Source organism: Capra hircus, chromosome 19 (genome assembly GCF_001704415.2).
Source record: "Capra hircus breed San Clemente chromosome 19, ASM170441v1, whole genome shotgun sequence".
Lineage (NCBI taxonomy): Eukaryota > Metazoa > Chordata > Mammalia > Artiodactyla > Bovidae > Capra > Capra hircus.
In genome coordinates, this window is record NC_030826.1 from 24,609,677 (window position 1) to 24,634,504 (window position 24,828).

General features: G+C 37.1%; 1 protein-coding gene across 1 annotated transcript in view; it reads right to left on the reverse strand.

Annotated features, from left to right (window-relative positions):
• The window catches only part of UBE2G1 (ubiquitin conjugating enzyme E2 G1), an 88,007-nt gene that overhangs the window by 9,149 nt on the left and 54,030 nt on the right, over positions 1-24,828 (reverse strand). The window contains exons 2-5 of the mRNA XM_018064440.1: positions 17,746-17,848; positions 10,483-10,580; positions 7,325-7,503; positions 4,486-4,608 (exon numbers count right to left, since the gene is read on the reverse strand). Coding sequence (XP_017919929.1) covers positions 4,522-4,608; positions 7,325-7,503; positions 10,483-10,580; positions 17,746-17,848 — 467 coding nt within the window. The 3' untranslated portion in view covers positions 4,486-4,521. The remainder of the gene's footprint in view (positions 1-4,485; positions 4,609-7,324; positions 7,504-10,482; positions 10,581-17,745; positions 17,849-24,828) is intronic.

Here is a 24,828-nt window from a genome sequence, read left to right on the forward strand (position 1 = left end):
CTTTGCTAACGTGTAAATGAGTGCAATTGTGCAGTAGTTTGAACATTCTTTGGGACTGGAATGAAAATTGACCTTTTCCAGTCCTGTGGCCACTGCTGAATTTTCCAAATTTGCTGGCATATTGAGTGCAACACTTTTACAGCACCATCTTTTAGGATTTGAAATAGCTCAACTGGAATTCCATCACCTCCACTGGCTTTGTTCATAGTAATGCCTCCTCAGGCCCACTTGACTTTGCATTCCAAGATGTCTAGCTCTAGGTCAGTGATCACACCATCATGGTTATCTGGATCATGAAGATCTTTTTTGTATAGTTCTTCTGTGTATTCTTGCCACCTCTTCTTAATATCTTCTGCTTCTGTTAGGTCCATACCATTTCTGTCCTTTATTGTGCCCATCTCTGCATGAAATATTCCCTCGGTATCTCTAGTTTTCTTGAAGAGATCTCTAGTCTTTCCCATTCTATTGTTTTCCTCTTATTTCTTTGCACTGATCACTTAGGAAGGCTTTCTTATCTCTCCTTGCTATTCTTTAGAACTCTCCATTCAAATGGGTGTATCTTTCCTTTTCTCCTTTGCTTTTCACTTCTCTTCTTTTCACAGCTATTTTTAAGGCCTCCTCAGACAACCATTTTGCCTTTTTGTATTTCTTTTCTTGGGGATGGTCTTGATCACTGCCTCCTGTACAATGTCACGAACCTCCGTCCATATTTCTTCAGGCACTCTATCAGATCTAATCCCTTGAATCTATTTGTCACTTCCACTGTGTAAAGGTAAGGGATTTGATTTAGGTCATACCTGAATGGTCTAGTGGTTTTCCCTACCTTCTTCAATTTAAGTCTGAATTTGGCAATAAGGAGTTCATGATCTGAGCCACAGTCAGCTCCTGGTCTTGTTTTTGCTGACTGTATAGAGTTCTCCATCTTTGGATGCAAAGAATATAATCAATCTGATTTTGGTACTGACCATCTGTCTGGTGATGTCCATGTGTAGTCTTCTCTTGTGCTGTTGGAAGAGGGTGTTTGCTATGACCAGTGCGTTCTCTTGGCAAAACTCTATTAGCCTTTGTCCTGCTTCATTCTGTACTCCAGGGTCAAATTTGCCTGTTACTCCAGGTATTTCTTGACTTCCTACTTTTGCATTCCAGTCCCCTATAACGAAAAGAACATCTTTTGGGGGTGTTAGTTCTAGAAGGTCTTATAGGTCTTCATAGAACCGTTCAACTTCAGCTTCTTCAGCATTACTGTCTTGGGTTACACAGTGCCTTGTGTCCTAGTCAGGTTGCCTAGGAAATAGATTCTGAGACAGGTGTTTGTGTAAGGTTTACTGCGAAGTGCTTTGAAGAGCAACAGTGAGGGAAACAGGTCTAAGCAGATCTAGCGCAGCTCAAATACAGGCGTCAGTCAATCCCACACTGGAATGGCCTTTCAGATAATCCCCAAATTCAGAAAAAAACCCAAGTCTTTGTACCAACCCATTCTTTCTCCAAACCAAACAGTCCATGGATGCAAGTGGCTTCTGAAGAAAGGGACGAACTTGGGCAAGTGATCTCTTACCTCCTATAAAGCAAGTCAGCTATGAGTTATCAACAGGCAACATTCCCAACAGGCTGGAGTATGATTATTTCCCTCTGGACAGGCAGTAACATCCACCACACCCAGAGCTTATCGTCTCTTACCATCTTATTTATTCCCTGGTGAAGCCAACCAATATATTGTGAGCTGACCTATGAAGAGGCCCATGTGACAAAACTTAGGAAGAACCCAGTCAACAGCCTGTGAAAAACAGAAACCTGCCGACAACCACATGACTGAACTTGGAAGCAGATCCACCCACAGCTGAACCCTGAGATAGATGGCTGCAGTGCCAGCCAGCACCTTGACTGCAGCATCATGACGAACCCAGAGCCAGAAGATTTGACATGGATCCCTGGCCTGTGCAAAGCATGAGATAACAGATGTTGTTTTAGGTCACTGAATGGGGTAATTTGTAAAATATCAAGGAAATTAATACAGTCCCTCTACCCTTGATTGGAGAAGACAATGGCACCCCACTCCAGTACTCTTGCCTGGAAAATCCCATGGACGGAGGAGCCTGGTAGGCTGCAGTCCATGGGGTCGCCAAGAGTCGGACACGACTGAGTGACTTCCCTTTCACTTTTCACTTTCTTGCATTGGAGAAGGAAATGGCAACCCATTCCAGTATTCTTGGTTGGAGAATGCCAGGGACAGGGGAGCCTGGTGGGCTGCCGTCTATGGGGTCGCACAGAGTCGGACACAACTGAAGCGACTTAGCAGCAGCTACCCTTGATACAGAACCAAAAGAGAGAATCCTTTTGCCTGGTGGTACAGAATGTGGCCATGTAGCTAATCTATGGGAGAGGGAAGATTTTGTTTCTCCCTTTGTCCCCTTACTTCATCCTACAATAATAACCTTTTGGTGGCAGGGAAGAATCTAAGACACAGAAAGTAAAATCCACACAGGAAAAAATTAAAATTCCACTGCATTACAATTAAGCACCTCTGTTCACCCAAAGATACTATAAAGAAAGTAAACTGACAAGGATAGAAATCAATAACCCAACTGAAAAATAGGAAAGACCAAAAAAAGCACTTCACAGAGGAAGTATCAATGGTCAAACACATTATAGTATGCAACTGCACTGGCAACTAGGGCAACACACATCAAGTCTATAATGACATCTCATTTGACACTAGATCAAAAACTTTGGGAAAGGACCTCCCTGCTGGCCCAGTGGTTAAGAATCTGCCTTCCAATTCAAGGAACGCAGGTCTGACCCCTGGTTACAGGAAGATCCCACATGCTGCAGGGCAACTAAGCCTGCACACTACAACTAGGTAAAGCCCATCCATCGCAGCGAAGACCCAAAAGAAAAAACTTTGGGAAAACAAACAAGACTTTCCAGAAGTCTGATAATACCAAATGTTAAAGAGAATATGGAGCAAATAGAACCCTTGTCCTTGCCAATATATAAATATAAATATAAATAGGGTTAGATAGATCCAATATTTTTAAAAACAATGTGGCATTATCTAGTCAAAGTGATGTGTATACACCTTTAACTTAATTCCACCCGTAGGTATACCCCCAAGAGAAACTATTTTAGTACATCTACAAGAAACAAGGATAGCTACATTCTCTGTAATAGAGAAAACAAAGCAAAACAGGGAAATTCCCTGGTGGTCAGTGTATTCACTGCCCTAGGCCCAGGATGAATCCCTGATTGGGGAAGTGAGATCCTAGGAATCAGGCAGTACAGCCAAAAACAAGAAACAGCCTCCCCCAAATAAAAACAAAACAAAAACAGAAACAAGAATAAGCAAAAACAACAATAACAAAAAACAAAAACCCCACTCTAGAGAAATAATGAAATGAGAACCAAGAGTAAATTTATCTAATGAAATAGTGAACATGGAATATAACTGTATATAACAAAGGACAATTTCAACAATATAATGTTGAGCAACAAAGTCACAAAAGAACATGATCAAAAAAAGACATTATAATTCCACATATATTCAGCTCAAAAACATGCAATATGTTGTTTAGGAATAAAAATTGATGAAATTGTGAAGAAAAACAATGGCAAACATACAATTGGGAATATGAAAAAAGTATTGGTAGAGGAGGGGAATGTAGGAGATGTAACAGTTAATAATAAAGCTCTTTTTCTTAAAATAGGTGGCCAGTACAAAGATATAGCATGTACTCTGACTTTTTTAGATGCTACGTTTCATAAGTAGGTTTTATCACCTCAATATTTAATTTAAAGCAAGAAAAACCAAAGAACTTAAATATCACACATTTGGTCAATTCATCAACACCGTGTCTTCTTCTAAGCCAGATGGGTGCCTACTATCTTTGGCTCCTTGATAGACTTAAAGCAGACTTGTGGACAGATGGTATACAAGAAAAGGAAAAATTTTCCTACTGGCCCTGTAAGTAATGAGCAAGGAGATAAAGATCAGTTAAAACAAGAAAGGTAGGTATTTAGTGGTCTTATCAATATATTACAATCTATGGTCTTTCTTTTTTAAAAAAACCAGGAAAAACTTAAGTCAATCTTTACCACATATAGCACAGTATGAGAAAATGTAAGAAATTTCAATGCCTAGTTTAGTCAAAGATGGCAGACCAAAAGGTAAAACAAAGAAAATGTAGCAAAAACAAAAGAAAAAACAAAAAAGCCCTCTCTAATGAGAAATTTTACCAACAGTGAACTACTACCATACTAAATCAGTTTAACACGGAATATCTAGTTAAAAACAGCTGGATTTACTGAAGGAAAAAGCAAGCAGATGACACTAATCTGCTGAGAAACAGCAGATTACTGGATACTACCACTGAAAAATGAAGCCAATGAAAACAAGCAATTCAAATACCCAAAATCACACATTTTCTAAAAACACTTATGTCATGTATAAAAAAGGCAAAAGAGTAGGACGATTTTTTTAAATGAACTTACCCTGAAATAAGTGAAGTTACAGCTGTTGAATAAATGTCACTCAAAAGCAGTCTCTTGGCTTTTTCTTACACAGCGGGCAACTTTCCTTTTGAATTCTCCATTTCTGTCTTCTCTCCATTCTTTCTGAAAGTACAAAAGTAATAGCAAGTGATTTTATGCAAACTCCTCTTACAATCTCAAATACCTACTTTAATTTTGAATGTAATGCTTTGGCAATGTGAACACGTTTAAAATGTTAAACAGTTGATAAGGTAGAAAACACTTTTGCAAGGCACTCTGCCAGGATACATACAAATTACTTCTATAGGCAAAGTCTCTTTGAAAACGGAAAGGGCCATAAAAAGCTTTAGCAATTTTGTATTACACTGAAAAGAAAGCTACAACTTACAAATAAGATATCCAGGCTATCTGAACGATCACTGACTCTACTGGAAGCAACCAGAAAATAAAGTACGCAGAACTGTGCCTCCTCTGTCAAGTAGATGGGTGTAATGCATCATAGCGAGATGATGCTGAGTAGTGTTTCCAGTGGGGGAGGGGCCAGGACATGACAGTAACAAAAACACTACGACTGCCAGGCACATGGAAATGGAACACAAAACAGCACCAGCATCCTTTCACATGAGAATAGAGCTGATTTTTACTTAGCATGTGAGCAGCAGGGAATTCGCACTCAAATGCCCGGCCTATTTTTTTTCTCCTGTATCGTCCATGTAGGGACAGCAAAGACTGCAGAAACCTTCAACACTTGTTCCTGCAGAGGAAGAGATCTGAACAATTTTCTCCCTCAAAGCAAGGCACCCCAGTAAGCCAATCATTATAGTAAATTATGAGGTAAACTATAATGTGAAAATGCAGAGAGATTTGTAGATATTTGATGAAGTCTTTGCGAATAAAATGTTATTGTCTCTAATTACCTCATCATCATTTCTAAGACATTTTAAGAAAGAGCAATTCCAGTAAAGAGGGGAGGTCAATACCAAGGAGAAAAAAAATCGCCTAAAAAGCACACTTAGCAGAGGGAATTAAGACTGAGAGCAAGGGAGATCAGGTAGAAAAGTATTAAAAAGATCATACTGGAATTATTATTATTTGAGTGCACCATGCAGCATGTGGGATCCTAGTTCTAGAACCTGTGCTCCCTGCATTGGGAGCGTGAAATCTTAACCACTGGGGCCATTAGGGAAGTCCCTGCAATTACTTTTGTAAGATATAAATCCTCACTACCAAAGAAAATGGCAGTGAAGTCATCTAATAATGGGGGGAAATTTTCCCTGGAAGACGAAAAGTAGATGAAAGAACAATGAAACATGCAGCCGAGCAGAGAAAGCAGTAGCCCAGGGAAGTCTCAGTGGGACCCAGCAAAGAGAACCCCAAAGTTAAAGCTTGGAAACGGCAGCTTGAAGTCAGTAAAAAGTGGGTTTGAAAACTGAATGACAGGAAGTTTGGCCTTTCCTTCTACACACACCCCAAATTTTAATGCCTTCCTAAAGTAGTAATGATGATATATAGATTTTATAAAAATATCTGAAGACCACTAGAATTAGAGCTCTAGGTATGGGTATTTGGTATGGAAAGTAATTACTTCTTCATTTTGGCATTTGACACCTCTCTTCCTCCAACTCTTACTTTTTTTGTTTCACTCTTAGTTTAATATCTGGCTTATCACTCACACACTGCTGAGGAGAACCAATTCTGCACACACACACTCCTTATGTTGTCTGGACTGATACTTGACTAAGCATAAAGTTAGAATGATTTTCTGTCAGTGTTTACTTCAATTCAATTACTAAATTCAAAAATTCAAAGCCAGAGATTTGAAAGGCGGTTATATTGCTCCTTGGCCTTTTGGCTAAGATCAAATGAAAGGTGGTTATATATGTAGTATTTTTCTACAAGTAAGATTTTTACCCCCTAGTTTTTAGGTAGATCTGAATTAATAAGAGGAAAAAAAAGGTGAATTTAACCTGCTGGCTTTCACATACCCTAACAAAGTTTCCAAGAATTAGAACAAAAGGATTTTTAAAGAGGAATAGATGACTGAGGAACTAGGACTATTCTAGATTAAAAAAAAGACTAATAAAACATGAATACAGGACTTTCCTAGTGGTTAAGACCCCAAGCTTCCACTGCAGGGCTACAAGTTCAATCCCTGATCAGGGAACTAAGATTCCATATGCCACATGGTACAGGCAAAAAAAAAAACAACATAATTTTTTTAAAAGGAAAAGAAGGAAGATTGAAAAATAAAATAAAAAGAGTAATATAAAATGAGAAACGTATAATAAAATGATAGGAAACACCATCCTTTAAAAAACAAAAAACTAGGTATAAATAAATAAATAAAACATGAATACAAAATAAAATAAGTTCCTAAATTCTGGATTCTCTCTCGCCCCCTCTCTTTGTTCTTAGGAGATACATGCTGAAGTATTTAAATATAAAGATCTGTAAAGCCTTCTCCGTTTAGCAAATAATGACAATAACGTTAATAGTAACAACAATGCTGCAAAATCTCCACAATTGTGAATCTATGTGTAGGGTATTGGGTAATCCAACATTTTGTAGGTCTGAAAGTTTTAAAAATAAATGCTTGCAAATAATATGGACCTAATAGCGACTAGATATTAAGTATAATAATAGTTTTACAATTATGTAGGATAGCATCCCTATTCTTAAAAGGTACAACTTCTGGCAGTAAAATAATATTTATGAGAAAAATAAATGAAAATAAACAGATATGTCAATAAATATCTACAAACACATACATATAAAAGTATATAGTTTTAATCAAGCTTAATTAAAGGGGAGAGCAGATGTGTCCATGTGACCACCTTACCGCAGCATCAACATTAGCAGGTGAGTCTCCATTGGGGTCTGCCAGCATAGAAATGACACTAATCATGATGGTTTCCACGGTGTGAATAGGCAGCCAGCGTTCCTCTGGCTTTTCATAACCATATTTATCTTCTCCAGGTTCGTGAAGAATAGAAATGCATACATCACCATTTTTATCAACTGCAAAATTAGAGAGTAAGATTACAGTTTCAAATACTTTAAAAAATTGGCTATACATAAAATACATATTATTTGATATGATCCTGATTCCCATGGTATTTGTGTAAGATTCAGTACCACTGTTCCACTGAATAGACACAGAAGTTAATTGCCAAAATGGAACATGTTAACCTTTTAGGAAGGCCAGAGATTTTACCAAATAGGATCCACCTGACAAACCCAAAAGAAATGTAAGCTATCTTTTTTATTTCTGAAAAATTTCAAGTTAATATGTAGATGGTACCTAGCATTTACATGTAATAAACATAATGAAATAAATGGTACCTATTGAATCTGTTCATTTATACCAAGTATATGGTCCAAACACCAGAACTGAGTTTCTGTTATGATTTCCTAGTTTCCCTAGCAACTTACTGATTGAAATTGTTGACAGTCAAAGGTCTAAGACTTTCCTAAGAAAAAAAATGAAAAATAACATCATAAAATACTTTTTAAATCACACAAAGGCAAAATTATATTTTCAGGGAAAAAACACACACAAATCCACAAAGTGAAGTGTCCAACTCTTTGCGACCCCATGGACTGTAGCCTGCCAGGCTCCTCTACCCATGCGATTTTCCAGGCAAGAGTACTGGAGTGGGTTGCCATTTCCTTCTCCTAAAAGACCATGTTATATTGCCAGTGAAAACTCATCAGCATACATTCATTAGGTCTCTAATCTATAAACCTATTTTAAAATCCAAGCCATAAATTAATTATTAATCAAAAGGGGGAACTGGAGTCCTATATTCCACTAACTTCTTTACATTACACAACCAAATCTGCAAATCCTACAAAAACGAATAACAATACTTATGTTCATTTCTGACTTCCTACCTAAAGTCCAACAAATTTATGATAGATATAATGTTATAGCGTATTTTTCATCCCTGGGGAAACAGCATTAAAGCTTGTATGCATTGTGGCTCTACGACTAATGCTTTCTGAATGCATGCTGTATACCAGCCACCCACACTTGACACAGGGAGTTTAGCAGTGAGTGCAGCATTTAAGACCCATGCCTTCAGTGCACTATACATGAGCTATTCTGCAATTAATGCTCCTTATCCCAACTCACCTACAGCTTCTAATATAATCTGTTAACTAAAATGAAATGACTAGACCAAGAAGCAAGAATAACAACAGTAAAACTTGTAACAAAACTATGAAGTTGAACAGAAAATAATAATATAGTGTTAAGATATTTTCCTCACTTACCACATAATATAAGTTTTTCCTTGAGAAAAGGAACTCATATGTTTTTGAGAACATTTAATATCAAATGTTTGTACAAAATTCTATCAGAGAGAATCGATTTAAGATCCATTTTCCTTTTATAGAAATTGTTATAATTTAGCATCTTTAAAATTTTAACATCATGTCATTTCATTTTAAACATACAGAAAACATTTTAAACCTCTTAGAACGAGGCTTTTATGCTTAATAGCTATTACCTATTAAAATAGTATCTTTTTTAAAGGCAAGATAACAGAGTGAAATAATTGATCTGATAATTGAGTGAAAAGGCCAGTGCTATCATTCCTCTTAATAATTAGAGTCCATGTATTGCTTTCATATATATATGCTCTCATGTAACTCACAAAGAAACTAAGGCTCCAAGAGGCTTTACCAACAGTAACATAGGCTAATTCATGCAAAAGACAGCATTCAGAAACTTTTTGTTACATTTTCCTTTCAAACAGGTGCAAAAAAAATTGACTATTACACACTGAATAATTCAAGAGAAGGCAGGGGAAACTGCCAAGAGCCTAGGAAGAAAGGAACCATATGTTCAAGCAACAAGGGGCAGATGTGGTCGACTCATGCGTCCATACATTGTGCAGGACTATCACTAATGTGTTCTACCAGAAAGAAATTCTTTTTTTCCCTTCATACTGGTGCAAAAAATAACTATGTCTTCTGTGATCACTGCTACCTAAGATGTGATGAAATATGGTGGCCTCCTTGATTCCATAGTTTTCCATTCATCAGTTCTAGTCTCTTCTAAGACTCAGCTGTTTTTCAGGTCACTGAGTTCTATTACATTTCCTTGTAATAAAGCCTCGGTTTATTCATGCATCCATTACTCTCACTGATTTTTGCTTAAACTAATATGGAAGGGTTTCTCCTCCTTGCAACACAATGTCTGGGTTATGAGAAGTAGAATGCAGACTGGTGTAATAGTCTAAAAAGACAACACTGATTACAAAATACTTACAGTCAAAATACTTAGGAAAGAAATTCTTGCAAGCTCAATCATACAAAACAAGGCCAAAAGTTCAGGGAGACTGTGTATAAACATAGTTTATCTAGACCTACCTTTGGCTCACAAAGTGAATTTTAAATGGTTGTACAACTTTGGGTAAAAAAGTCAATGTCACCATTTTATGCACAGCACTGTTAGATACTTTCCAAAGATCTAAACACGCACAGTTTATCTCATTTGACCCTATCAATCATCTTATGCCATAAGTAAGACATTCCTTTTTCTTATGAAGAATATACATAAATAGTTAAAAGTGTCCATAGTCTAGGAGCTAAGATGAGAAAATAAAAATTAAAAATCCAAGTTTAACTACTTCTGTGTTCTCTGTAATAGCCAATGAAGCACATCATACCTTGGAAATAATCTCCTCAATTTTAAGACCTCTATTAATGCTGAGTATCACCCATGAACTCATGAACATCTCAGCTGTGAACTGCATAGCTGAGAACTAAGTAAATACACAAACTTTTTCCATTTGATCCATTACTCTTCTTTTAGAAGGAATCTAATCCAAGACCATGTATATACCAAACACAATGAACCTAGTATAAAAATTCCAACACAATTTCACTGAAAACTACATCTTACTTATTGACCTTGAAAACTTCAGTGACAGGCTTGCAAAACTTCAGTGTCACACTTGCAAATGTAAAAGTAAAACTAGATAAACTTACCATTTGGATGCCAGATTTCTGTAATGAATTTCATTTTAGGAGGCCGAAGGGGATAATCTTTGGGGAAAGTGAGATGAGCTTTAAAAACACCACCTTCACTGGAAAAACAAAAACAAGTTCTTGCCTATAAGTTCCTGCTTATAAGTAAGATAATTATTAAAACAAACATAAAACAAGGATGCTTTAAAAAAAAAAAAAAGGATGCTAGTGCTAACATTATAAACGAAATAGATAATCTGGATTTCAAGCAGTTTACTTACTTAAATACCAAGTTTAATAAACTGTCATACCTACCACCTTATTAAACTCTCAAAAAACAGTAAAATGAAAGAAACAGCGTTAAAAAGGCACCCAGATGAGATCTCGCTACTGTTGTGCTACACACATCTTTTTATTGCTTCCCACTGCACTTAAAACTCAAATGTTTAACATGGCCTATCAGGGTCAAGTTGTCAGTTTCTCTATATTGATCTCAACTTGTCACTCTTCTCTCCCATCCCAGTCATTCCTCTTTCTGTTCTTTAAACACAAGCTTTTTCTCATCTGAGAGCTTATGCATTTTCTTTATTGCCTCTCTGGAAACAGTTGTGCTGACCTCCAACCATCCATCCATCCATTTATTCATCTTATCATTTAACAAGTATTTATTCAGTCTTTATGTGCCAGACCCTGGGAGTTTAGCAGTGAACAAAGCATAGTCTCTCAAGTAGTTTATATTCTGGTGTGTTTCAAAGTAGTGCTGCGCAACAGAACTTTCTGCAACTGGAGACGGTCTATAGTTAAACGTTCTCCAACATGGTAGCCACCAACTACTTGTAATATGGCTAGAGAACTTTTTGGGCAACCCAATACAACTGATGAACTGAATTTTTAATCTTGTTTAATTCTAATAGCCACAAGTGACTAGTGACTGCTGGGCTTAGGAACTGTTTCTAAATAACGGTCAAAACAACACAAGTCAATGTTGCAGAAAACCAATGGAAAAAGTCAGCCTTATGGGGCAAAAATGACAAAGTTCCTGACTAGTGACCTTGGTACCGCTGTTTCCTCTGCTTCAAAGGCGCTTCTCCCTTTGTTATATTCAGAACTCAGCCAAAATGTTGCCTCTGAGAAATATTTTACTTGGCTACCAATCCTAACTAGCCCCCGTGTCCCTCGATCATGTGGACTTCTTTTCCATTTCTTTACTGCAAAAGAAATTCACACCTCTGATTCTTTTATTATAAGATAAATACCCCATAGAGCAGGCTCAGATGCAGGGTCATCTGACTGTGTTTGTTTCAGATCAGTAATAATAGAATTCTAAGCTCATTAAATGGTTTTCATTCATTAAACAAACATTATCTACCTAGAGAAGGCACTGCTGTACGTAAAAGGATATGACAGAGAACAAGACATTAGAGATCGCTGATTTACAGCACTTACCATTCCAGGGTCAGAGGAAAATATCAAGTAAAGTATCAGTAATAAATACTGGAATGAAATGAGCAATCTATTGTTACATTTCTGAAAAGCATCTACAGAAAGAGCCCATTTGTCTTTAAGAAGAAAAAGTGAGGGTATGTTTGTATAGAAACAGAAAGTGTCTGGAAGCATGACACCAATACACAACAATGGTTAACTCTGACGCACGGGGTAATGAGATTTTTTACTTTCTGCTTTGTACATTTTGCTGTCACTTGAAGTTCTAACCAAAGCAAGTATGTATTCTCATTACTTTTCTCTGATCATAAAAGCAAGATGGCAGGACGGTGTTAAAGAAAGGTAGATCATTAGCACCAAGTACTTCTGAATTCTTAGGAAAGGCCACGGGGCTCCAAGTAAGCAACATGTTTCTCTTTATGCTTACATACATGCTTCTTTCTATGAAGTGTATGAAGTATACAGAGAGTCATAATGTAAAATATTTCTGATTATGGGTTGTGGTTTAAAAAAAAATCACTTCAAAAGCCACAAATACAAAAACTAGGCAAGAATCCATGTAAAAGAACATCAGAACAGCTACCACAAAAAACTTTAAAAACTGCTATATAATTACAGATATATCATATGACATATATGATTACTAGCATGATGTTCTAGGCCAGTTCAAGTTTCTTCTGTTAGACTTCCCTTACTGTCTTTGTATTAAATGTATAAAAATCTTACAAGGATAAGAGCCTATCGTTCTACTTTGTCAGACCCTATCAGCCATATTCACTCTCTTTAAATGATATACCACATGTTGCCATCAACATCGTTCCTTTATATATTCCTTTTCACATCTGTCTTCTGTTTATTCATTTTTACCTGTCACAATTTATCTATTACCTTCATAAAATATTTGATGGCTTCCAATGTTTTTACTACTACAAACATTAGAACACTGAACATTCTGAACACTTTCTAGGCACAAGGTTTTACCCTAGAAATGAAACAAGACGAAGTTTAAATAACTGTTAAAAGTCACACAGATAATAACAGTAGTAGACTCAGGGAAGTAAACAAAGATATTGTCCAAAACTCACATTCTTAAGCACCAAATGATAAACGATACGGTACTGCCATTGATCAATCAATTTCTAAGTCACATGGGCACCAGGTTCATTCCTTCCGAAAGTTCATTACAAAATACATAGCTTGTGCAGCTAAGTTTTAAACAGACTGTATAAGAATTTTGTTACTGTAAAAGAATATTAATCTGAGAATTTGGTTAGTCAACTCTTTGTTTTCTATATCATCAAGATAAGGCAATAACAAGCTACATATAATCTTACAAGATTCTACAAATTGTTCACACCATTGCAGAGGTAGGAAACAATATAAAACATACTTCTTGAGCACACCAGCCAGGACTGATGAAAAGAGATGCAGCAAGAGTTACCCGCCATTTACTAATGCAAATTTATAAAATTTATAATTCACAGTGAAGCCCATATCTCCTAAAGTTTCTTTCAAAACCTACTGCTGCTCCTACCTGATATTATTCTTTCCGTGGATATGGGCAGCTAGTCACACTACTTGATAATCATTAGTCTGAAAATAGCAGGTTGTCACACCAGTTTCAGATTATTTTTCATAGAGAGAAAACCTCAAGAATATTTTTAATATCTCCAAAAACATTAATTAATGGCAAGTGTTAGTTGCTCAGTTTGTGCCCGACTCTTTGTGACCCCATGGACTGTAGCCCACCAGGTTCCTCTGTCCATGGAATTTTCCAGACAAGAATACTGGAGTGGGTTTGCCATTTCCTTCACCAGGGGATCTTCCTGACCCAGGGATCGAACCCAGGTCTCTTATATTGTGGGCAGACTCTTTACTGTCTGAGCCAATGGCAAGAGCAGCAATAAAAAGTTAATACTGTGTAAAGATAAATGTAACAGCTAAATTAATACTCAAAGCAACTATCAATAAAGGAATGCCTGAATATACCAGTTATTGACACATGGATTGTAAGGAGTGTGGGGCGCCCTCTGGTGGCTAAATGAGGGTTAATGACACCACCATGAACTACACTAGTTTTTAAAGAATTTTAGTACACCAATCATTCTATTATTACAGAAATGACCTAATTAATTACTAAGTGATGGATCAATCACTTAGGTTTGCTCACATTAACTACTTTCAATACTATAACGCCTCCTCCCATTACCAGCCTCTCTATTTCTCCTCTTACTTACACTTAAGATCTGTGTCTCATTTCAAGCAACACTCATCCGACAACCACAAGAAGGCCTCTACCCTCTTCACTCCACTGAACACCAGTAATTTCCTTACTGTTAAATCAACAAACAGCGTTAAATACCTGATTCTTGGTGGCATTTTAGAAAGATTCCTTCTATAAAACCTTTTGTAAGATGTCTGGCTAACTTCCTCTGCTTTTCTCAGGGCCCTGTCCTAGGCACATGTGTGCCATCCCCTGAGCAAGGCTGTTGATCTCCCTACTTCAGTCCATTTCTTACACTATGCATGCACGCACGCTTCGTTGCTCAGTTGTGTCTGACTCTTTGAGACCCCATGGAGTGTAGCCCACCAGGCACCTCTGTCCCTGGGGATTCTCCAAGCAAGAATACTAGAGTGTGTTGCCATGCCCTCCTCCAGGGTGTTTTCCCAACCCAGGGATGGAACCCCATTCCCGCACTGCAGGCAGATCCTTTACCATCTGAGCCATCAGGGAAGCCCAAGAATACTGGAGTGGGTAGCCTATTCCTTCTCCAGGGGATCTTCCTGACTCAGGAATCAAACCAAGGTCTCCTGCATTGCAGGTGATTCTTTACCAAGCTGAGCTATCAAGAAAGCCCCTTCTTACACTATAGACCACCCCCTCCAATTTTTTAAAACAATAGTTTAAAACATTTTACTACAGAAATAAAATACAAGTAAGCTGAAGGAAAATAAAATTTATAATTCCAAAGTTATGATACTTAGAATCTGATGCATATTCTAAAATATAAACCTGACAACTCTTGATGTAAAACTCCCCAATGGTTATGCTTTGTCCTCAGGACAAAAGAAAAATCCTAACTCCCCTGGTGGACTGCCGTCTAAGGGGTTGCACAGAGTCGGACAAGACTGAAGCAACTTAGCACCAGCAGCAGTAACAGTGTTTACAAACATTTTCTAGCCCTCAACTCTCTAGCCAACCTCATTTTTTGAAATTCCTTATAGTCGTTTTGCTCAGTTGCCATCCCCTTGTTCTGTCCCTTATTTTCCAGGCCTATGTACACAAACATTTCTTTCTCCCTATGAAATGCTCAATCCCCAGCTTCCCTTCCACTTATCCCCATCTCCTACTTATCCCCATCTCCTAACCCCACTGCTACTGCCAGAGTATCTGTCTAGTTAATTCTTACTCTAGCTATTGACAATCCAAAATCTCTTCAATCCCAGAATAATTAAACCAAATGTGGCAATCTCATTCATCTTGCCAGTTACCAGGTAAGGAATGATGAAGCAACTTGATTGCAACAAATGAGACAAGAGTCTGCTGGAGAGCTTCCAGAAAAAAGGCTTTTCTACACTGGAATACATAAAAAATTACTTTTCCTACTTTTTTGACTTTAGCTCACTTAGACTTTTTTTTTTATTTTAATTGGAGGCTCTATTCTTATTTCTATATAAGAAATACATAAAACCCAAGCAGAAACTACTTTCACTTCTTCCTTTTCAGCATACTCTGAAATGCTCAAAACTGTTGTAACCATTTTACTATCTCTGTCAAGAAAACAAATTTCCTTATTTTCTAAGACAGCTAAAATCAGATTTCTTTTGCTTATACTGGAAGCCTACTAATACAGTAACTAACTCTTCAGTTCTCACTTTAGACATCTCCTCCTCTGGGAAAAATTCCCCAACACACTGAAAACCTGCCACAAGCCCAGTAAGTTCTCACCATATCCCAATGCCTCCCTCCATCATGGCTGTCCCCAAGTGTATTAAATAACTACGCAATGAGCAGCTTTGCCAACTAAATTGTAACCGCTTTGGAGCAGCACCTATTAACTGATTTAAGCCATGTTCGTAGCATCTAACATAAGAGTGCTCAAAAACATTAGGAAACAAAATGAATGAGTAGTGTAAATGCCTACAATGCTTTATTTTTGAAACAATTCTAAATGGGAAGTTGCTAAAAGGGTTGGCCAACACTCAATAAATCTTAAACCCACTTCCTGCAGGCTTTATAAAGAATTTCATAACTTCCAGCATGTGAGTTTTAGAAAAGGTCATTCATAAAAAGGAATCATATCCAGGTAAATTTGGATGATAATTATAAGGTCTGTCAATGGCATTAAGGCTTCATTGTTCACAGGATGTTCAAAGTATATTTGGCACTGAGGTTAAACTGTAGCCTGGGTGCAGTCAGTGCTCTCATCAGTAAGGGACAGTGAGGAAGTGGCAGCCTGTCAGCAACTCCAGAGGAGCTGCCACAAAGGTTTCCGTTATCCACGCCTCAGATAGACAGTCAGCACTTTTAAAATGTATATGAAAGGCCAGAAACAGGCTTTCATTGGTAGGAAGGATGGCCTGTTAATTAGTACAATGAGTATTAAAGTGTCTTTCTTTCGTGAAGCTGAAGGAACACAACATGTATATGGACCAGCTAGTAACATTTAGAGATGCTTGCCACCATCTCATGAAAAAAGTACAAAAATTATGTGAGGTCCTTAGAGATGGGAGGTCAAACCTGGATGCCTCACTCATTTTCTACTCAGACATTAGTTTAGAAGAATTTCTCTTGTTATCACACACCAACTTTAAGATTAACAAGATTCTGTCACTGGAATGTTGCTGTGTCTTCCTTGAATAAACCTTCATGCAATGGGTTTTGATTTAGAAACCCAGAACAGAACCTCCTCAGGCTCAGAAGCCAGGCACAAGTATGATTTTGTGTACAAAACTTGGTAAGAAATAATATTAAGGTTGTGGGGGAAGACCTCTAGGATAGCTTTCATTGACTACTGTTATCTACCAAACTATCACTGTAGAGTGAGTAGATTGAGTTATCTTAGCTTACAGCAATTACCAATGCAAATGTACCATTGGGAAATAAATCAGCAAAAATTTTGATCAGCAATAGTTGTGACAAAACCTAAATCATTTTTTTTCAGACCTTAGAAAACCTCCCAATCAATACTACAGCTCAACTGTGTATGTCATATACCAGTTTGCTCTGGTATAGAACTAGCTCTGAATTTTCTCTTCCATCAGGTTGGGCAGGTGCAGAGGGGCAGCAAAGGAGTTACCATTCAGAACATCTAAAATAAAACTATTTCACTGTCAAAAAAAAATAGTCTTATGTATCCAAATTCTTGCTGCTTAGTACCATCAAGGACCAAGGTTGAGTGACCAAGAATAGTTCCCAAGAAAGACCCTGCTATCCCTCAGTTGCATGGCTTTGAGAAGGTTGCTGCATTTTTTCCCAACACCTCAACTTCTATAAAAAGCATGCAACTTGTACTAGTCATTGACATCAGACAGTCATGATCCATCTTACAGAACATTAAATATTAGTAAGTTTAAGTTGACCTGCAAACACATGGAACAGAAAATCAGACTGTGTGTGGTCTCTGAATCTAAAAATGTACTACACATATAAGAAATCCATCTTTTCTTTGCTCTTTGATAACACCACACTCTGTTGTCTATCTTTGTATCAGTTAATAATGATTAATTAAAAGTGAGTAACAATCATTCTTGTAAACTGGGAAACTTCAGTTTGTCAAAATAGTTAATATTTCAATTATTAAAAGAGTTCCACTTGGATGTCAGTTCCATTATACTTACTAAAGTGTATCTGGAGGACCAATAATAAGGACTTCCCATCGGTAGAGATCATTGTCATCTATTAAACCTGCTGAAAAGCCTTCCACTGGATTTTTGTTGAGCTCTGTGGAAAAAGAATAGTTTTATAAAAAAATTTAAGTACAAAATCTTCACCCAACATTCATTACAGAACATTAAAAATTCTAAACTATTAAATGAATACACCTGGACCCATTAGCAAAATGCTACCTGATGTCAAAACCTTTCCATTTCTATAACACAAGGAAGCAATGGGTAAAGCAAGCTATCCAGAAGATTAACTTCTACCTCCCTTTTACATCTACCCTGGTTTCCAGAAAGGTTCCTACCATTCTAAGGAGCTCTCTGGTGGCATACAGGTATAGTGGGTCAGAGAGCTTATTAAAATGCAGTTGGCAGACTCATCCCTCAGAGATTCTGGTTCAGAGGAAAATCAAACCAGTGTTTCTGATAATTCTTATGGTATGGTCTTTAGGGTCTTTGGCCTTTCCGAAATACCAATAGAGTGCCTGGTACCTTTTCACTGGAACTCGCTATATAACCAATTTTAATTTATACTAGTAATTATGTATCTGCATGACTAAGTGCTCTGCATTCTTGGGGATACACGTCTACAGCTGGTGTCCATGTGTGGCCCAACAGACTCTTTGAGCACACAGAGAAGACAGACTCCATCTGTCCTGCCTCTTGCATGTCGAACCTTTCGCTGGTCACAGTTTCCAGCATTCAGGAATGGCTTAAGAATAATAGCTGGAGGACAGAGACAACACTAGCAACATGAGATTTTCCTCTTCCAGAGAGAGTGCTCTAGCATGGATAGAGAATGATGGGGGCTGGGGATAGGAACAAAGGCAAAGAACTAGTGAGGTGGGGGGATGCAGGCCATGAGGGCCCCTGAGAGGGGCAGGTGAGAAAGAGGGCAGAGTCTGAACAGTTCCTGGAGACACAGGGCTTAATAAAGTAATGACCCATCGATGGTGGGCATCATGTTAGGATTTTTAAGAAAGCTTTAACAAGATATAATTGACATTCAGTAAATTGTAGGCATTTAAATTATATAATTTCTTACACACTGATATATGTACACAGCTGTGAAGCCATCACCACTGTCACGATTAAGTGTGTATGTGTTGTGTATAAATACATGAATCACCAACAAGAGGTGCTAGTTGGCTCAAACTGAAGAGAGAGGACAAAGCGCACAGGAGAGCAGCTGAGAGAAGCTGCTGGGCAGCCGAACAGGGCTGTAATCCTCACATAAATCCTGCCATCGTCCTCAAGGAGCTTGGTCCCATGGTAAGCAAGTGCAACACAACTCAGAGTGCTATAAAAAACTGAACAAAGCGTGTTATTAACTGAGAAGAAAATATTTAATTTTTTGAGGAATCAGAGGTGTTTATTTCAACAACTAAGATTTAACACCTCAGCATGCCAGTGAAACCCAGAGAGAGCCAGAAGTGAAAGTTTATTTACACTTAAACATGAATGACTTCTTTTCTCAAAATCTGAGGGAAGTTCTTTTTTTTAATTTCTAAGTCTAATATTTTTGCCTAACTGGCAAAGCAGACTTTTATAAATAGTTTTAAATCAGTACCGTGTTGCAAAATATAAGAAATGCAGTTTTACTTTTAAACAGCCATTTAAGACATTCTTTAAATACTGAAAATGCAAAGAAGCTGTATTTCAATCTGGTTATTTTATTTGTGAATGCAAACATTCACTGAGTGTCAATATGCTGCAGACATTCTGGAAAAGATCTGCAAGTCCCAGTTTTACTGTCAACTGAGGGGCGAGCAGAGCATCGACAATCACAATCTGCACCGGCAATTTCTACACTGAGTTATCTCATTTCTAACCTTTCTCTGGACAAACACTAGTATATTACTCAGACCATTTTCTCCAACAATAGCTGTAAGAGTCTTGCAGAGATTTTATAATTTATCCAGAAATCACCTAGTTATTGAATCTTGCATTAGAAGTCCAGTGGAATTTTATAAACATAGGTGGTTAAATTCTTAAATAAGCATATATGGTCAAAACTACCTTTGAAAACGTCCTTATCTGTAAAGTATATTATTGCTTCTCGTTATATATTTCATCAATACACAAGTTCTATAAAAGTCTTCTACATGTTCTTTGCATTCTTCTCTTCTACAGGAGTGACTGTGTCTACTGCTTGTTTCATTAAGTAATACAAGTAATGCTGAAAGATACCCACCCATCTCGGTTTTGTCATGGTTTCTGCCCCTTGCATGGCTCCTCATAGCCTAGATCCATGGGCATTTAACAGATTTAATCTACCTATAGAGGCCAGCCATTATCATACTTTTCATGAATACTTCCTTCAAGGTCCAATTCAAGTACCATATTCCTCCTCCATGAGGCCTTCCCTAAGTAATTTACCAAATAATCTTGTCTTCTGCTAAATTCCTATTAATCCTACTTTTAGTCTGTAGTGCATCCCCTGGCACTTGACTATTAACTCCTGATTCTCACAGAAGGAAAAAGACGATTACAGTGTGTATTAAATGGCCCAACATCAGTACAGGAATTTGGAGGGGCACAAAGAAGAGCACAATATAATCAAAAAGAGACAAAAGGGCTTCTAAAAAGAGAAGAGATATCTGAAATACGACGAAGGATTTGGGTGGAGTAACAGCAAGGCTTAGACAGAAGAATACATACTATACATACTACAAAAATCTGAAATATGGAGATCAGCATGGCGGCAGAGGGCTGCAACACACCACATAGCTGAAGCTAGACAGAATGTCAGAAGGAGGACAGCAAAGGGCCTTTACAAGCCTTGTGAGTTTAGATTCTACCCAGAGAGCAACTTTTGTTTGCGTTTTATTTTGCTTTCTTTTTAAAACAAAGAGGTCATCTCATGAAATTTACATTTTCAAAAACCAATCTCTCAGAACGTGAAAAGTACGTGATAGATTAAGGCCATGTGATGACAAAGAAGCCAAAAAAGGAAAGGAGGCTATTAAAGTAATCCTGGAAAGTGTATCTTCAGTATATAGTAGTGGGAATAATGATGGAAAACACGGATACGAAGGAGGTAGAATCAACCAAACAAGATTGGTGATATAGGGAGTTTAAAAAGTCAATAACAATACATAACTCCTCAAAAAGTTTATAACCATAGTTACCACATAAGCCAGTAATTACACTTCTAGGTATATCCCCAAGAAAAATGAAAACATTTATTCACAAAGGAATTTATTCTCAAATGTTTTATACTGCAGCATAGTCAAAAAGTAGAATCCAAATGTCCATCAATGAATGAATAAACAAAATATATATACATACAATGGAATATAATTGAGCCATAAGAAAAGGAATTAGGTGCTGATACACGCTACAACTAGCTACAACTTTGATTGTGGTATGTTGGTTCTCAATGAACTTCAAGAACATCAAGCTAAGAGAAAGAAATCAGACACATAAGGCCACATACCCTATGATTCCTTTCATATCTACAAATCCAGAGACAGAAAGCAAAATGGGGGGTGGGGTGGGTGGCGAGTGCAGTTACTGAATGAGTCTGGGCGTTTTGCGGGGTGATGAAAGCGTTCTGAAACTGAAGAGAGTAAGAGTGGCTGCATGACACTGTGAATCCCACTGAACTGTACACTTTAAAATGGCTTCATGTTATCTGAGTTTCAGCACAATTGTTTAAAATGACAAATAGAGGTTTCTATGCAGAGAAACTGAGTAGGAGTGTATTCTTTTTCTGAAATGGGAATTATAATAAAGACGTGCTGAATTTAGAGGGAGGGAAAGAAATGATAGGTTTGGTTTTGTATACCTATGGGACATAAATACATTGTTTCCAAAAGAAATTTCAGCTAGAGACCTGGGGGTTATCATAATATTGCTGATAACTGATGCCATAATACTGATGGTATCACCCAAGGATGAGCCTAAGTGTGAACTGTGGAATCTAACTGAAGGAATTCTAGAAAATACCAATATCAGGGGGATTTAAAAAGAAACAGCTACAAATATGACAGAAGTAGGAAGAAAACCAGGAAAAAGCTAGATCAAAGAGCCAAATAAGGTGCATTCCAAGGAGAAAGTTGCCAATAAATACACACTGTTTAGGAAAGAGGAGGCCTAAATTCAGTCTACTGCATTCAATTCAAAGAATGGCAAGGCTGCCCTGGGCATAGGTAGTTTCAGTGTAATTGTAAAGCCATGCAGACAACACTCAATTGACAAAAAGAAGGTGAAGTAAAAAATGCAGGTTGAAATTTTCTCTAGAAGTTTGTGATGAAAAGTGTAGTAGCCATAGGTAGATGAAATTCCAGTGAAATTCCATTTTAAAATCCCCTTTTTAAAATGGGAAAGGCCAAGGAAAGATGTTTAAACAGGCTACTACATTTAAATGCTAACAGAGATACCTCAAACTGTATTTGAATACAAATACAAATAAATAATAAAGTCGGCTGAAAAAAAAAGATGCAGATTTATTTTTAACATACTTTTAGTTGGAGGTGGCATTCCTAAGCAGAACACAAAACCCAACAGTCAGAACATACTACACAAGGTACTTTAAATTCACTAGAGCAATTAAGTTTAAATACAAATGAGAGACTGGGAGAGAATATTTACAGCACAATAGGTAAAAGTCTAATATCCCTAATACAAATAGATTTCCTGTTAATCAAAAGAAAGGGGAAACATGCAAAGGGTAAAAATACAATGAGGGGAAATGGAAATTGCTAACATACACAAAAATCTATCCTGCTTAAGACAAATATTTAAACCAAGAAGTGCATATGCCTGAGTTTCTACTTAGATTCCTAAGACATTACAGAGAAGTTTTGAATGTGAAAAAGATAATGATACTTTTTTTCTGGATGCTACCTGGACATGAGTAAAGCTGGAAACAGCTAGAAAGAGCTCTCTTTTTCTCATATCACAAATGCTCAGACAAAATTTTAAAGTTCTAAAGCAGGCAAAACTAATCAGTAACATTAGAAATCAGGACAACAGTCACCTTTTCTTCTTTTTCTTTCAATGGGGAATGAGTGGTATATGGAAAGAAGAAAGAAGATTCTGGGATGCTAGTAATGGCGTGCTGTACATAATATTTATGCATTTTTCTTTGTGTATATTATACTTCAATTTCTAAAACTCAGTAAATCCCAAAGTATTGCTGATTGCTAAATGAGAGTTATGTATGCATGCTGTGAATCTGGAAATCACTGAGGGCCAAAATGGTTTACAAACCGTGAATTAAAAATGAAATCAAGGACAAAGTAATGTCCTTGAAAATAATGATTTAGATAGGTATAAGTAGTGGAAAATAAAGCATGAGCAGGCTTGCTATGATATAATCATTATTCAAGAATAAGACTAAAAGAGAAAAAGGAAAACACATGAAAGGTAAAAACTCTTCAATCCTGAATTTGAATCAGAAGTATCCATATGAACTCACGATAAAGCTTTAAAAATGCAGAGCTCTGTCCACTAAAAAAGTCAAGAAAAATGACCAACTTTGCAGCAATGAGTGTCCCTAGTGCCCAGAATACAGTCTGCATATATGAGCTACACTTAAATGGAGCAGGACTCTTCAGAAAAATGGGTGATTCCAGGTCCGGGGCAGGAAGTGTTCCAGGCTCAACTTTCATATCAGATAAAAAGGAAGCTATCAAGTAATACTATGGTCATGTTAAAAGGACTCAAATTGACTGATCCCAGTATAGGATGCTAATACACCATTTTGTTATTTTGAAAACCACTTTTTTCCCTTAAAAAAAAACCACACACAAGATTTATTCTTCCTTTTCTCTACAAATAGCATTGTCAGGAAATCAAACAGTAACTACTGTTTGATCAAATGAGGTATCTCTCCCTACAGAGATAGTCCAGTTAAAAAATGAAAACTTACTGAAACCTTGCCATTTTGTTATTTTAACCTAGGCATTTTAGAAAGGACAAGCAGACATTAACATGCCTCCTGATAAATAAGCCACCACTTATGAAGCAATCTCACCTGACTCACAAACCAGAACCCCTAGACACAATTACCAATTTATAGAAAACACAGAGAAATATGTTTAAGAATATTCCCAAGATACAATTAGCAAAATCTATACTTTGGGAAATTCTAAAAGGCAAGGTCTAGAATCCTCAGTAAGTATACTGCAAGAAGCAACAGGAGAGAGGACTGAACTCAGACTTTTAAAACTGTATGACGCATGCACAGATTTAGAGGCTACTACATCTAACACTATTAAACTGTGTTAATTTTTCCAAGTGTGGTCATGCCGCATGGTTTTTTACTCCCTCTTTTTTAGGAGGTACAGAAATCTTTAGCATTACTGAAACATTTACAGACAAATGATGATGGCATTTGGGTTGTGCTTCAAAATCACAAGGGAGTGGGCAGAGACAGATAAAACAAGACTGGTTGTGACCAAGTAACTGCTGAGTCTAGGTAAGCACATGCAGGTTCACTGTACAGTCAGTCTACTTTGGTGTTATTATATTCTTAAATTTTTTTCTCCATAAAAGTTTTTTTTCAAATGCTAAACAGTTTCAATGTAGTCTAAAATAATGGTTTACAATATTCTGTCAACCATGTGAAAATAAACCTTCACTGAGCTTTATCAAAAATACAAGGTATCTCAGGATAACAACATTCAAAGGCCCAAGTACATGTCATTCTATACTTGGCTATTAAGAAAAAATAACCTACTTTAATCGTAAATACACTTTGCCAAGACCAATAGTTGACTAAGTTAAGTTACAAAGCCAAACATATTTATAGCGTAGCAATGACGTTCCTTTGTGTCTTGATGGGTGTGGTCTTCTGCTCCTGGGAATGTGCATTTCTGTCAAGGTTATTTATCTAACACACAGCTGGTTGTAAGGTGCATTTCTGTAAAGTGACTATTTTTACACTGGCTTCCGTTCAAACTGTTGAAGTCTCAGATAGAACCTTTTATCCAGACACTACCTAATTACTCCTAAGTACTGAGATGGTTTGTCAAAATAATTTTGACCTCATTATCAGATGAATAAATTGCCACATTACTTTAAAACACACAT